Raw genomic sequence first — 15202 nt, 5'->3', positions numbered from 1 at the left:
ATACCTAGTCACAGAAATGTCCCTGCTTTCTGACAGCACCCAATCCAGAGTGAAGCCTGGCTTTCTTGAGCCCTCCCACAAATCGCCCAAATTCTATAATAGGTTCTCTCACCCTCACCAAGCTGTCCCAATGGTTCTCCACAGCACCTACTTCCTCACTGCAAGAACTATTAATAATGAACTCAACTTGTTTAAGCACAGGTGTGTTCCTGATGGTCTCTTGCTGGAGGGCACGGACAGGCCAGAGTCCTTACAATTGTCTACAAAGCCCCACAGTGGTTCTTGCACTTGATCACCCATCAGAATCATCTGGAAGAATTGTTAAGAGAGAACTGCTGATCCCCAACCCCAGAGCCTGTGATTGAATAAAGCAGGGGTGAGGTCTTAGCATCTGCATTTCTGACAACTCCCAGCACCTGAGGCTGCAGATCTGGGGCTCACACTAGAAGACTCACTTCTCTAAACCACTTGCTCCTCCCTCTTATTTCCCTGACTTAGTCTCCTTGTCTCTACCCCCATCTTACTTCATTCTACTCCAGCCACACTGGCCTCCTTGCTGTGTTGAGACTCCCTGGGCACATGCCTTAGGCTTCTGCTTTGTCTGCACTTGGATTCATAACACTTACTCCCTCACCCCTCAGTAAGACCTACCCCCAATCTCCTTACCCTTTTAGGAATTTATTCTCCACAACACGTAATCAACCTTCTGACATGCTGAATAATTTACTTATTACATTTATTGTTTTGCTCTCTCTTTGCTAATAAAGGAATGACACCCTTAAGACATCAGCTATCTGAGTGTATTTTGTTCACAGCTGTATCCTGAGACCTGGAAAAATAGCTGGCAAGTAGTAGATGCTCAACAAAAACCTTCTGAATGAATGTTCCTTCCAGCTTTTCAGCTTCTTCTCCTGAGTCAGGGCAGCACTCCCTTCAGATCTTCCTATAAATACAATCTCCCTCCTATACGCCCAACCTCTTGACAATTACAATATCCAGCTCCTGGGACTTTTCGCTTCAGTGGCTCAAGCCAGGGATACAGGGCAGGTAAGTCAGCCACGGGTCAAGGAGACGAAACAACGCCAGAAAATTACTGTATCCTGCATCTCTTCTTCGCCCACCTTCTCCAGATGACATTATCCACCCATCTCCCTCCTCTCTTGTTTTCCAACTATTTGTTCACCTGGATTTCTCCTCTGTTTGACCACCAACATTGTTATGGCACCCCTAAAAAAAATAAAAAAGCAACCCCTCGCCCCGTGCTAAGCCACCCTCATGCTGGGGCTGTCCTATCTCCGCTTCTCCGGCAAGGCTCCTCCGACTTTGTTTTTCCTTTCTATTCCCTGAAATTTTGCTTCTGAAGTTCCATTACCGCCTCCTTCCTAAATTCAACTGCAAATTTTCGGTCTTGCTTTTTTCTGATACACTGTGGAATTTAATATATCTGTCTGGAAACTCTTCAAGAATACCGCGTGTTAGGCCGGGCGCGGTGGCTCACGCTTGTAATCCCAGCACTTTGGGAGGCCGAGGCGGGCGGATCACGAGGTCAGGAGATCGAGACCACGGTGAAACCCCGTCTCTACTAAAAATACAAAAAATTAGCCGGGCGTGGTGGCGGGCGCCTGTAGTCCCAGCTACTCGGAGAGGCTGAGGCAGGAGAATGGCGTGAACCTGGGAGACGGAGCTTGCAGTGAGCCGAGACTGCGCCACTGCACTCCAGCCTGGGCGACAGAGCGAGACTCCGTCTCAAAAAAGAAAAAGAACACCGCGTGTTGCTTCTACCTCCTTTAGTGCTTCTACTCTGGTCCTTCCTAGTCTTCTCTTCGTTAAGTGTCCCCAAGTTTCCTTCCAGGAAGATGGGTCGTGGTTTCCTTGACGCCAGTGCGTTTCTGGCTCTGCCCTCGTCACTTGCCCACTCCGGGGTCACGAAGGAGAGGCCCCGGATTCCCGGCGCAGCCGCGGCTGAGCCCGGGGCGTTGAATGCGGGTAGAATTTCCAGTCTGGGAAGGGGCGGGGCCATGGACCGCCGGGAAGTTTGGTCCTCAGCGGCTTCCGTCCTGCAGCAAGTCCGGAAGAAGGTCCAGGGCCTGGGGTCCTGGGACTTGGCTCGGGACCGGCCTGGAGATGGAGTTCGACTGCGAGGGACTGAGACGGCTGCTTGGCAAGGTGCGGGCAGTCCGCTGGGCCAGGTCTGGGTCCTCAGGGTCTTGGGGCGGGGGGGGTTCCTCTGCCTTTGGCCAGGTTGCCTCCGTTTTGCGTTTCCCGGCTTGTAGTGGGGCTTGGAGCCAGGGCGGCTGGTCTGAAACCGGCTATGGGCAGCGGCCCCAGGGAGGCTGAGGGGACCTGGATTCTGATTTCTCCCACAACTCTGAGGTTTCCCAACCTCCACCTGGTGCGAGCCGTCCTCATACCCCCAGCTTCACTGACCTCAAACAGCCCCCAGCACACGCCTAACCACGCCTTTCTCTCTTTCTTTCTGCTGAAATGGTCTGCCTTTTTTTTCTTTTTTCTTGAATTGCAAAGCTCGTCCTTTGTAAGACCCAACTCAGTCACTCCCTGGAAGATTGATCAACCCTTCTGTTTTCAAAGGTATCGATTATCACATTGTGGAGTAATTATGTATTTACAAACCATACTCTTGCTGTGAGCCCCTTTGACTGCAGAGATTGTGCTTTTGTATTCCCTTCCTGTAGCCACTATGTTTGACAACAACATAGGTACTAAATAACTGTGCAGTGAATGAAAGACCTGAGTAGATTTAGGGACGAAGACAGAGCTTGAAGGCCCTGGAGAGATCTTAATGTTGGAAGGTTGGGGAGTAGGCGGGCCGACCGAGAAATCTGACCTATATTTCCGAGAAGCCTGAGTTTCTGACTAGCCTGAGTTTCCGGTGTACAATCTGAGGGAATCCCCGCCAATTTTCTAGTTAAGAAGACTAGTTTTCACCAGTTTCCTAGTTAAGGTGGTTTTGTTTGTTTTTTTGTTTGTTTGTTTTTTGTTTTTTGACAGTCTGTTTTGTTTTTTGTTTGTTTGTTTTTTGTTTTTTGACAGAGTCTTGCTCTGTCGCCCAGGCTGGAGTGCAGTGGTGCGATCTCAGCTCACTGCAACCTCCACCTCCCGGGTTCAAGCCGATTCTTGTGTCTCAGCCTCCCAAGTAGCTGGGACTACAGGCGCGCGCCACCATGCCTGGCTAATTTTTGTATTTTAATAGAGATGGGTTTTCACCATGTTGGCCAGTCTGGTCTCGAACTCTTGACCTCAAGTGATCCACCCACCTGAGCCTCCCAAAGTGGTGGAATTACAGGTATGAACCACCGCACCCGGCCTTAAATAATTCTTAATGCTTCTTAAGACTTCCTAATGCAGCAACCATAGTTTATGCCATTTTTATTATACTTGTTTCTTAACTTGTTGGGGCAGTTTACATACCCGTGGGAGGTTTTGAAGCCCTAAGATTGACATTGTTTATGTAAGTGACTTGAATGAATTTATCTACTGCGACAGGTGCAGATCTTGTAGGAAGAGAAGTATCATGATGCTTAGGATTACTACCCTTTCTGTCTCCTCTTCAGAGCACATGAAATTAAAAGAACCATTCAAGTTTTAATGTGCAGAGGATGATGGATTGTCCGATGGGAACAATTGTTCAAGTTAAGATTCAAACATAGAGCATATTTTTGGTGGAACTGGAATGAAGGAAAAGAAGAGAGACAATGGTTTTTTCAAGGGTGAGAGTAGAATAGTAGAGGATTTTTCTTTTCCATCAGTGCATAGCATAGAGTCTGGCACATAGATAGCTTATTATTATTATTATTGTTTGTTTTGAGATGGAGTCTTGCTCTGTCACCCAGGCTGAAGTGCAGTGGCGCGATCTCTGCTCACTGCAATCTCCACCTCCTGGGTTCAAGCAATTCTCCTGCCTTAGCATCCTGAGTAGCTGGGACTACAGGCGCCCGCCACCACACCCGGCTAATTTTTTTTGTATTTTTAGTAGAGACGAGGTTTCATCATATTGGCCAGGCTGGGGGTAGCTTATTATTAATAAGTATTTGTTGGCTGTATAAATTAAGGAAACCAATCAGAAAGAAGTCAGTCCAACAAATATTTGAGGTTTCCTGACCATTCATTGCAGTATGCAAATAATATTGTTTAATATCTAGAAATAATTTTAGTCTGGGCACAGTTACTCATGCCTGTAGTCCCTGCTACTTGAGAGGCTGAGGCAGGAGAATAGCTTGAGCCCTGGAGTTCGAGTATGCAGAGAGCTATGATTGTGCCACTGCTTGCCAGCCTGGGAGACAGAACGAGACCCTGTCTCTAAAAAATAGAAATAAATGTAAGGCCAGGCGCGGTAGCTCACGCATGTAATCCCAACACTTTGGGAGACCGAGGCGGGTAGATCACCTGAGGCCAGGAGTTCAAAATCAGCCTGTCCAACATGGTGAAACCCCATCTCTACTAAAAATACAAAAAAATAAGCCACGCGTGGTGGCACGCACCTGTAATCCCAGCTACTCGGGAGGCTGAAGCAGGAGAATCGCTTGAACCTGGGAGGTGGAGGTTGCAGTGACCCAAGATCGTGCCACTGCACTCTGGCCTGGGCAACAGAGGGAGACCACATTTCAAAAAAATAAAAAATAAATGAATTTAAAAATTTTAAAAACTTAGAAATGATTTTGTTGTAGAAAAAATCGATGGAGAAGTGATGAGTACATTAAAAAATTAAGCAACTACGGAGAAAGTAAAAAATCTTATTAAATAGGTATCCCAATTTCATAGATGTGAAGATTGTCAGTTCTCCCCAAATTGATCTATAGGGTCAATGCATTTCTTGGAAACTTCAAACTGATTCTAAAATTCATTTAGAAGAGCAGAAGGCCAAGGATAACCTTGACATTATTATGGAAAAAAAAATAGATATGAGGGCCAGGTACAGTGGCTCACGCCTGTAATCCCAGCACTTTGGGAGGCCGAGGTGGGTGGATCACTTGAGGTCAGGAGTTTGAGACCAGCCTGGCCAACATGGTGAAATCTCGTCTCTACTAAAAAATATAAAAACTGGGCATGGTGGTAGGCACCTGTAACCCCAGCTACTTGGAAGGCTGAGGCAGGAGAATCACTTGAACCCAGGAGGCAGAGGTTGCAGTGAGCTGAGAATGTGCCATTGCACCCCAGCCTGAGCCACAGAGCAATACTCTGTCTCAAAAAAATAATAATAATAATAAAGAATAGATGATAGATTTGAGGACTTGCTCTACCAAATATCAGTACTATGGCAAGTAAAATTTAGTGTGGCATTGGTGTGGAATAGACTAACCAGTGAAACAGACTAAAGGGCTTAGAATTGTAGTCACACATGTTTGGAAATGCATTATAAAACAGAAGGCATTGCAGATAACTGGCGAAAGGAGAATGGAGAGACAAGTGAATATCCACATGGGAAAAATGAAATTGTACCTTGTATCCCTACCTTACGCCAAACATAAAAATTTCCCGTGGATTAAAGACCTAAATGTAAAAGACAACTTTAAAACCTAAAAAGATAAATGTTATAGGCTCAGAATATGCAAACCGTTTTAAAATAATACACAAATAAGAGACAAATTCAACTATATTAAAATTAGGAACAGAAGACACCATGAAGAAAGTGAAGAGGCAGCCAGGTGTGGTGGCTCACACCTGTAATCTCAGCACTTTGGGAGGCCAAGACAAGCAGATCTGTTGAGTCCAGGAGTTTGAGACAAGCCTGAACAATATGGCAAGACCCTATCTCAATTTTTTTAAAAAGAAAATTAAAGAAAGTGAAGAGGCAAGATACAAACTTAGAGAAGCTATCTGTAGCACACATAACTGACAAAGTATTGGTATCTAAAATATATAAAGCATGCCTACAAATCAATATTAAAACCAATAAATAGGCCGGGCATGGTGGCACACACCTGTAATCCCAGCACTTTGGGAGGCCGAGGCGGGCAGATCACGAGGTCAGGAATTCGAGACCAGCCTGGCCAACATAGTGAAACCCTGTCTCTACTAAAATTACAAAAATTAGCCGGGCATCGTGGCATGTGCCTGTAGTCTCAGCTACTCGGGAGGCTGAGACAGGAGAATCGCTTGAACCTAGGAGGTGGAGGTTGTGGTGAGCTGAGATCGTGCCACTGCACTCCAGCCTGGGCAACAGAGCGAGACTCCGTCTCAAAAACAAAACAAAACAAACAAAAAAGTAAATAGATAATTGGGCAAAAGATATAAATAAAAATTTTTTAAAAACAGGAATAAAATCACTAATCACATTTCAATTGTTAGTAGCCACGTGGTTTGTGGCTATCATATTGGACAATGTATGTATGGATTATTTCCATTATGGCAGAAAGCTTTGTCAGAGAGTTCTGTATCATAAGTGGGTGGGTCAATTCACCAGTACTTATTATTCTGCAAAAAGTATGTGCTTTTTTTTTTTTTTTAAAGAGACAGAGTCTTGCTCCGTCTCCCAGGCTGGAGTGCAGTGGTACCATCATAGCTTACTGCAGCCTCAAACTCTTGGGCTCAAGTGATCCTCCTGCCTCAGCCTCTGGAGGTAGCTAGGACCACAGGCAACATCATCACATCTGGCCAATTTTTGTTTTTATTTTTGTAGAGACAGTGTCTTGCTGTGTTGCCCAGGCTGGTCTCAAACTACTGGTCTCAAGTGATCCTTTGTCCTTGACTGTCCAAAAGGCTGGGATTACAGATGTGAGCCACCATGCCCAGCCACATAAGTATATTCCTTCGTTTATATTAAGTGTTACATTTAGAGAAATTACCTAGTTCCCTAATACCTATTTTCTGCTCCTCCAGCTAAGTTACCTTGGAGAGGCAACTTAACCTAGATTTGCTCACTCAAAAAGTGGTAATACTGTGGTGGCTCACACCTGTAATCTCAACACTTTGGGAGGCTGAGGTGGGTGGATCACCTGAGGTCAGGAGTTCAAGACCAGCCTGACCAACATGGAGAAACCTCATCTCTACTAAAAATACAAAATTAGCCGGGTGTAGTGGCACATGCCTGTAATCCCAGCTACTCGGGAGGCTGAGGCAGGAGAATCGCTTGAACCTGGGAGGTGGAGGTTGCGGTGAGCTGAGATTGCACCATTGCACTCCAGCCTGTGCAACAAGAGTGAAACTCTGTCTCAAAAAAAAAAAAAAGAAAAAAAAGTAATACTGGATTTGATCTATAAGATTCCTTCCTGCTAAAAATTTCTTTTAATAAGTGATACTACAAAGTATTATTATTCCTCAGTGTGTCCTACATTTGAGCAAAGTCATATAAGAATACTCTTGAAATATCAGTCTTCTAGGCCAAGCGTGGTGGCTCACGCCTGTAATCCCAGCACTTTGGGAGGCCGAGGCAGGTGGATCATCTGAGGTCAAGAGTTCGAGACCAGCCTGGCCAACACGATGAAACTCCATCTCCACTAAAAATACAAAAAAGCCAGACGTGGTGGCGGGTGCCTGTAATCCCAGCTATTTGGGAGGCTCAGGCAGGAGAATTGCTTGAACCCGGGAGGCGGAGGTTGCAGTGAGCCAAGATAGCGCCACTGCACTCCAGCCTGGGCAACAAGAGTGAAACTCCGTCAAAAAAAAAAAAAAGCTGGGCACGATGGCTCACGCCTGTAATCCAAGCACTTTGGGAGGCTGAGGCAGGTGGATAACTTAAGCTCAGGAGTTCAAGACCAGCCTGGCCAACTTGGTGAAACACCGTTTCTACTAAAGTTACAAAAAATCAGTCAGGTGTGGTGGTGCGCATCTATAATCCCAGCTACTCGGGAGGCTGAGGCAGGAGAATTGCTTGAACCTGGGAAGTGGAGTTTATAGTGAGCTGAGATCACACCATTGCACTCTAACCTGGGTGACAGGGTGAGACTGCCTCTCAAAAAAAAGAAAAAAGAAATATCAGTCTTCTGAATAAATACACTGTAGTGCAGCAGGCAAATTTAAAATTTTATTAAACTCAATTTTTCAGTCTTACTAATTTTTATAACCATGTAATTGTATTACTTTTAGAATGTCTTGGGCCACTTTCTTCTTTAGTGAAGTACTTGTATCCTTTAAACACATGGCACTGCTTGAGACACATTTCTTTAGAGAATGTTATGCAGAATTTTTAGTGGTGAGGACCAGTATGGAATCTGTCTTAATATTACAGTAAGAAGATACACTGTTTAATATGTAGTAAAAATAAGGCTGGGTGTGGTGGCTCACACCTGTAATCCCAGCACTTTGGGAGGGTGAAGCAGGTGGATCCCTCGAGCCCAGGAGTTCAAGACCAGCCTCGGCAACGTGGTGAAACCCATCTCTACGAAAAATACCAAAGAGTTATCCAGGCATGGTGGCACGCACCTGATTGTGCCACTGCACTCCAGCCTGGGTGACATAGTGAGACCCTGTCTCAAAAAAAAAAAAAAAAAGTTATTATTTTCCTTGGGACAGATAAAATAGGTCCTTTTGGCCAGGACCCGGGGGTGGGTGGTGGGTGTCAAAACAAAACAGCAAATGAAATATTTAACTAATAGTAACATTTGGGTTTTTAAGTCCTGAGAAGAGTGCTTTTGCTGCCTTTGAGAAAATTGTGTAGCACTTTTGCAATTAAATCAATTCTAGTGTAGCCTTATATAGCTATTAATAATCATGTTCTCCAGTGATTTTAAGGATGTAAAAAATAGTGGAAAATGAAACATAAATTATATTTGTTGATAATATGTATATTCCAGGTGACAACAGTGCAGCCTTTTGTACATTTGTGTAGTGTTTGGAGTTGAGGTGACTTCATTCAGTTTTGTTTACACTGAATCATGGGCACTGAATCTAGGACTCACTTTGCCCAACAGACTAAACAAGTCTGTTTTAGTTAATACTGATCATTTCTTAGTTTTGATGCTCAGTGCTGTGGATCATAATTACTTTCTATGTCTACTCTACTCATATAAATCTGCCTATTTGCTAACTCCTATACAAAAAACATAATTCTATCAAAGGCACACCCTGTACTAAGTACTATGAAGAGCTAGAACAATGAATGAAAGACGATTCCTGCTCTCAAGTTGTTTATAATCAGACTTCTCTTCTAGCAAATTCTTCCCCATCTTAGAATGACCTTCCCTTTTCCCCCTAATTTTCTTTTTTTTTTTTTTGAGACAGAGTCTCGCTCTGTCGCTAGAGTGCAGTGAGGTGATCCCAGCTCATTGCAACCTCTGCCTCCCGGGTTCAAGTGATTCTCCTGCGTCAGTCTCCTGAGTAGCTGGGATTACAGGTGCATGCCAGCATGCCTGGCTAATTTTTGTATTTTTAGTCGAGACGGGATTTCACCATGTTGGCCTGTCTGTTCTCGAACTCCTGACCCCAAGTGATTTGCCTGCCTTGGCCTCCCAATGTGCTGGGATTACAGGCGTGAGCCACCATGCCTGGCTTAACCACTAATTTTCTATACCGTTCTAGACTCTAGGCTGAAATGTAGATTCAGCTTCTCCAGAGGCCTTTCTGTAACTTAGATGTTCTTTGTGTCAATTTGTAGTTTCCTGCCTGTACTTACTATTGTATACATATTTTATTATCTCACTTTTACATATGTTAATTGTAAGACCTTCATACACAGCTGTTGAAGTTTGTAGGCAGTAGAGCTATATCTTTTTTTTTTTTTTTTTTGAGACTGAGTCTCGCTCTTGTTGCCAGGCTGGAGTGCAATGGCACGATCTTGGCTCACTGCAACCTCCGCCTCCCGGGTTTAAGCGATTCTCCTGCCTCAGCCTCACAAGTAGCTGGGATTATAGGTGCCTGCCACCATGCCTGGCTAGTTTTGTATTTTTAGTAGAGATGGGGTTTCGCCATGTTGGTCAGGCTAGTCTCAAACTCCTGACCTCAGGTGATCCACCCACCTTAGCCTCCCAAAGTGCTGGGATTACAGGCGTGAGCCACCGCGCCCAGCGAGCTATATCTTTTTTGCAGGTGAACAACTTAAGGCTCTGAGAGAGGAAACAGGATCCACTAGCAATCCTCTTCCATTTTCTCCCAAACTCCCACAATCCTAGGTATCCACTAGTCCACTTTGTGTATCTATGTATTTGCCAGTTCGAGATATTGCATATACATGGAATCATAAAATATGTAGCCTTTGTGTCTCATTTCTTTTATTTTTACTTTTTCTTTTTTTTTTTTTTCTGGGAAGCACAGTCTCTGGCCAAGACCAGAGGCAGCCACTGCCTGTGTCTAGTTTCTTTCACTTAGCATAGTATTTTTAAGGTTCATCCATGTTGTAGCATATATTAGTACTTTATTCCTTTCTGCGGTTGAAATTTCATTTTATGGATATGCCACATTTTATTCATTCATTAGTTAATGGACATTTGAATTGTTTTCACTTTTTGGCTATTATTAATAATGCTGCTATGAACAATTGTATACAAGTTTTTGTGTAGATACCTGTTTTCATTTTTCTTGGGTGTATACCTAGAAGTGGAATTGCTTAGTCATGTGGTAACCCTGACTCTGTGTTTAGTCTTTTGAAGAACTACCAGGCTGTTTCCCAAAGTAGCTGCATCATTTTGCCACTGGCAGTGGTGTTATGTGTGAGAGTTCTGATTTCTTTACATCCTCTCAAACACTTGTTATCTTCTCCTTTTGATGATAGCCTGTCTTTTGATTATAGTATGAATCCAACAGCTGTTTTGTTCTTTTTCCTGATCGTTTTGGCTATTCTGGGTCCCTTGAATTTCCAAATGAATTTTAGAGTCTGTAAATCTTTGCCAAAAAAAAAAAAAAAAAGCCAGCTGGGATTTTGATAGGGATTGTGTTGAATCTGTTGAGGAAAATTGCCATCTTAACAATACTATCTTCAAGTCCATGAACAAGGGATGCTTTCCATTCACTTTGGTCTATTTTATTTTTTTCAACAATGTTCTATAGTTTTCAGAGTCTAAGTTTTGTACCTTGTTAAATTTATTCCTAAGTATTTTATTCTTTTTGATGCCATTGTAAAAGAAATTGTTGTCTCAAATCCATTTTCAGAATGGTAAGCTCTTAATATACTTACTTTCTTTCACTTAAACCTAACCACTAGGGTAAGAGGTAAGTATTATTTATTTTTGTGGATGAGAAAATAAGCTTAAAGAATTTAAATGATTTTGCCCACAAGACAACCAAGTCAGTATCTCTGAGAAGACATCTGGATAAATGAAGAGGCAGTTCACACACCTGACTACAAAACCTCGCATGCTTTTGTTTTTCATTTGAAACCCAGGATGCAGTGCCAGGAAAGTGGGAGGGGAAAGTCGAGGTGTCTCAAGTGAATGAGCCATACCAAAAAGACGGTTGGATCCTGCATAGTGGTGAGAGGGGTGATTCATTCTGCCTCATCTTTTAAGCTGTCTGGAGGTATTTGGAGGCAGTTTGATTTAGAGATTAAAGACTCTGGTCCTGGATTTGAGCTTGGGCTTCACTATTTAACTTGCTGTATGACTTGGCAAGTTACTTTGATTCTCTAGCTTTCATTTTCTTCTCCTGCTCCTATAGAGCAGTTGTAAAGCCCTACCTACATGGTAGGGTTGTTGTTAAAAAGATTAAATCAAATACCATTCTTGTTTGCAGAGCTCAGGGCCTACCACACGGTAAATTGTCAATTAAATATTAACTGCAGGCCGGGCGTGGTGGCTCACGCCTGTAACCACAGCACTTTGGGAGGCCGAGGCAGGCAGATCACGAGGTCAGGAGTTCGAGACCAGCCTGACCAACATGGCGAAACCCTGCCTCTACTAAAAATACAAAAAATTAGCCAGGCATGGTGGCATGCGCCTGTAATCCCAGCAACTCAGGAGGCTGAGGCAAGAGAATCACTTAAACTCAGGAGACAGAGGTTGCAGTGAGCTGAGATCCCGCCACTGCATTCCAGCCTGGGCAACAGAGTGAGACTCCATCTCAAAAAAATAAAGTTAACTGCAATTGTTCTTTTGCTTATAGCTTTATTCTTACTCCATGCTTATTTTTGTCTTTTCAGTACAAGTTCAGGGACCTAACTGTGGAAGAACTAAAGAATGTAAATGTATTTTTCCCACATTTCAAATATTCCATGGACACCTATGGTAAGAATCATATCCTCTAGTTTAAATGCTGCATTATTTGAACTACTAATTTTTGGTCCTAAAGAGCTGCAAAGTTGTAATTTCTCTTTTTCTCTTTTATCCTCTGATTTTCAGCTATACTTTATGACCTGCAATTTCTGAGAAAGCTTAAATTAATACATTATATCTTGTAGTAGTTTTCTACTGCTGCTGTAACAAACTACCACAAACTTAGTGGCTTTAAAAAACACGTTTACTGTGTTATAATTCTGTAGGCAAGAAGTCCAACACAAATTTCTATAGCTTAGAAAGTGACCTACAGGTTTGACTTGGCTAATATCCAGGTGTCAACTGCCTTTGTTTCTGGAGGCTCTGGGAGATAATGTTTCCTTGCCTTTTTCAGTTTCTAGAGGTCACCCACATTCCTGGGCTCTTGGTCTCCTTTCTCCATCTTCAAAGCCAGCAGTATTGCATGTCTCTAACCATTCTTCTATAGTCAAATCACCCTCTGACCACAGCTGGGAAAGATTCTCTGCTTTTAAGGACCAATGTGATTAGATTAGACCCACCCCAGTAATACAGGATAATTTCTTCATCTCAGACTCCTTAATTCTTTTAAGGCTAGCCAAGTGATCAGAGTCACTAATCACATCTAAAAAATCCCTTTGCCAAGTAAGGTGACATATTCACAGGTTCCAAGGGTTGGATATGGACATCTTTAGAGGACCTTTATTCAGCCTATCATATATATATGGTTGATTCTAAATTATTAACAGTTTTAGTTATCCTGTTCACTGAATAGTAAGAATTTGGTTTTCTAAGAAATATTTTACTTTATTATCTTTATCTTTCTTTTTTTTTTGAGACGGAGTCTTGCTCTGTCACCCAGGCTGGAGTGCAGTGGCACGATCTCGGCTCACTACAACCTCTGCCTCCTATGTTCAAGCGATTCTCCTGCCTCAGCCTTCCAAGTAGCTGGGATTACAGGCACCCACCACCATGCCCGGCTAATTTTCTTGTATTTTTAGTAGAGATGGGGTTTCACCATGTTGGCCAGTCTGGTCTCGAATTCCTGACCTCAATTGATACATCCACCTCGGCCTCCCAAAGTGCTGGGATTACAGGCGTGAGCCACTGTGCCCGGCCATGGGCTCTTTTATGAAGATACTAATCTCATTCATGAGGGCCCAAAGGCCCTCCTCCAAGGTAGTTTGATTGTTTGAAACCAGAGATAGTGTTTCCTGTACTCAATCCTGAGATTAGGACATTGATTCTCTATCAGTGTGTCCCAGTTATTGATGGGAAAGTTGAAATTTCAGAGATATGAATGTTGAAAAAAGGTTGAGAATAATGGAATTGGAGAAACCAAAGAAGGTAAGTACTGATCTAACAGGTTGCTTTAGAAAGCAATGCTGGCACTTTTTCTTCTGATTCTAAAAGTGACTATAACTGATTTTGTTACATGTGATAATGTTTTTTTGTTTGTTTTTTTGTTTGTTTTTGGTTTGTTTTAGCAGGAGACCGGAGGTTGGTTGGTTGGTTTGTTTGTTGAGACGTAGTCACTGCCTGTTGCCCAGGCTGAAGTGCAGTGGCACGATCTCAGCTCACTGCAACCTCCCCCTCCCGGGTTCAAGCAATTCTCGTGCGTCAGTCTCTCCAGTAGCTGGAACTACAGGTGCATGCCACCATGCCCTGCTAATTTTTGTATTTTTAGTAGAGATGAGGTTTCACCATGTTGGCCAGGCTGGTCTCGAACTCCTGACCTCAAGTGATCCATCCACCTTGGCCTCCCAAAGTGCTAGGGTTACAGGCATGAGCCACTGTGCCAGACCTGGAATTTTACTGTTACTCAAATCAGTCGCCCCGAGCATTGTGAGAACAGTTTTTAATGACAGCTTGGTGGGTAGGGGGAAGCCAGTGAGCCAGGAGTGCTGATTGGTTAGGTAGAAGATGAAATCATGGGAAGTTGAAGTTGTCCTCTTGCTCTAGGTCACTTCCCGGGTTGGGGCCACAAGATCAGATCAGCCAGTTTATCAATCTGGGTGGTGCCAGCTGATCCATCAAGTGTAGGGCCTGCAAAATATCTCAAGCACTGATCTTAGGAGCAGTTTAGGGAGGACCAGAATCTTGTAAGCCTCCAGGTGCATGATTACTAAACCATAATTTTTATTTTATTTTACTTTATTATTTATTTTTTTGAGATGGAGTCTCGCTCTGTTGCCCAGGCTGGAGTACAGTGGTGTGATCTTGGCTCACTGCAACCTCTGCCTCCTGGCTTCAAGTTATTCTCCTGCCTCAGCCTCCTGAGTAGCTGGGAACCACCACACCCGGCTGATAGAGATGGGGTTTCATCATGTTGCCCAAGCTGGTCTTGAACTTCTGACCTCAAGTAATCTACCTGCCTCAGTCTCCCAAAGTGCTGGGATTACAGGTGTGAGCCACCGCGCCCGGCCGTAAACCATAATTTTTAATTTTGTGCCTAATTTGTTAGTCTTACAAAGGCAGTCTAGTCCCCAGGCAAGAAGGAAGTTTGTTTTGGGAAAGGGCTGTTATTGTCTTTGTTTTAAACTATAAATTATAAATTAAGTTCTTCCCAAAGTGAGTTCAGCCTATGCCCAGGAAGGAACAAGGACAGCTTAAAGGTTAGAAGGAAGACGGAGTTGGTTAGGTTAGATCTTTTTCGCTGTCTCAGTCATAATTTTGCAAAGGCAATTTCAACCCCTCCCTTTGGATTTTTAAAACACCTTAATCTTAAGGTGTTGGCTAATGAAAATGGGAAAAGGCCGTCGATCACTCTGGCTTCTTCCTGCTGACAGGGGGCGTAGTGGAGGTAGGTGTTGACACCGAGGTGAGAGGAGTGGAACTGCTTTGCAACTGACATGTGACAATTACTTAATAATGACCCCACATATTATAGTACTTCTTAAAAGTTTTCAAATTCTCTCATTTGATCCTTACAACAACTTCGTAAGGCAGTCTTATTATCTTTATTTTATAGATGATAAAACTGAAGATCAAAGATGATTAAAGTCACCAAAAGTCATATTCCTCTAAGTGGGGAAGGTGGCCCTAGAACTTGGGGTTTCAGTAGCAAAGTCCTGTATTCTTTCAGC

At 43.4% G+C, this 15202-nt stretch overlaps 1 protein-coding gene across 4 annotated transcripts in view; it reads left to right on the top strand.

Annotated features, from left to right (window-relative positions):
• Positions 1-2038: 2038 nt before the first annotated feature.
• The window catches only part of UEVLD (UEV and lactate/malate dehyrogenase domains), a 59661-nt gene continuing 46497 nt past the window's right edge, over positions 2039-15202 (top strand). For 3 of the 4 annotated variants that reach the window (XM_030829510.1, XM_030829508.1, XM_030829511.1), the window contains exons 1-2: positions 2039-2166; positions 12026-12110. In XM_030829510.1, the coding sequence (XP_030685370.1) occupies positions 2125-2166; positions 12026-12110 (127 nt within the window). In that variant the 5' untranslated portion in view covers positions 2039-2124. The remainder of the gene's footprint in view (positions 2167-12025; positions 12111-15202) is intronic. The other variant, XM_030829509.1, reaches the window with a different exon arrangement.

The sequence above is a fragment of the Nomascus leucogenys genome, chromosome 15, assembly GCF_006542625.1.
Source record: "Nomascus leucogenys isolate Asia chromosome 15, Asia_NLE_v1, whole genome shotgun sequence".
NCBI lineage: Eukaryota > Metazoa > Chordata > Mammalia > Primates > Hylobatidae > Nomascus > Nomascus leucogenys.
The sequence above is the reverse complement of the archived record's forward strand: the minus strand, read 5'-3'. Positions and strand labels throughout refer to the sequence as shown.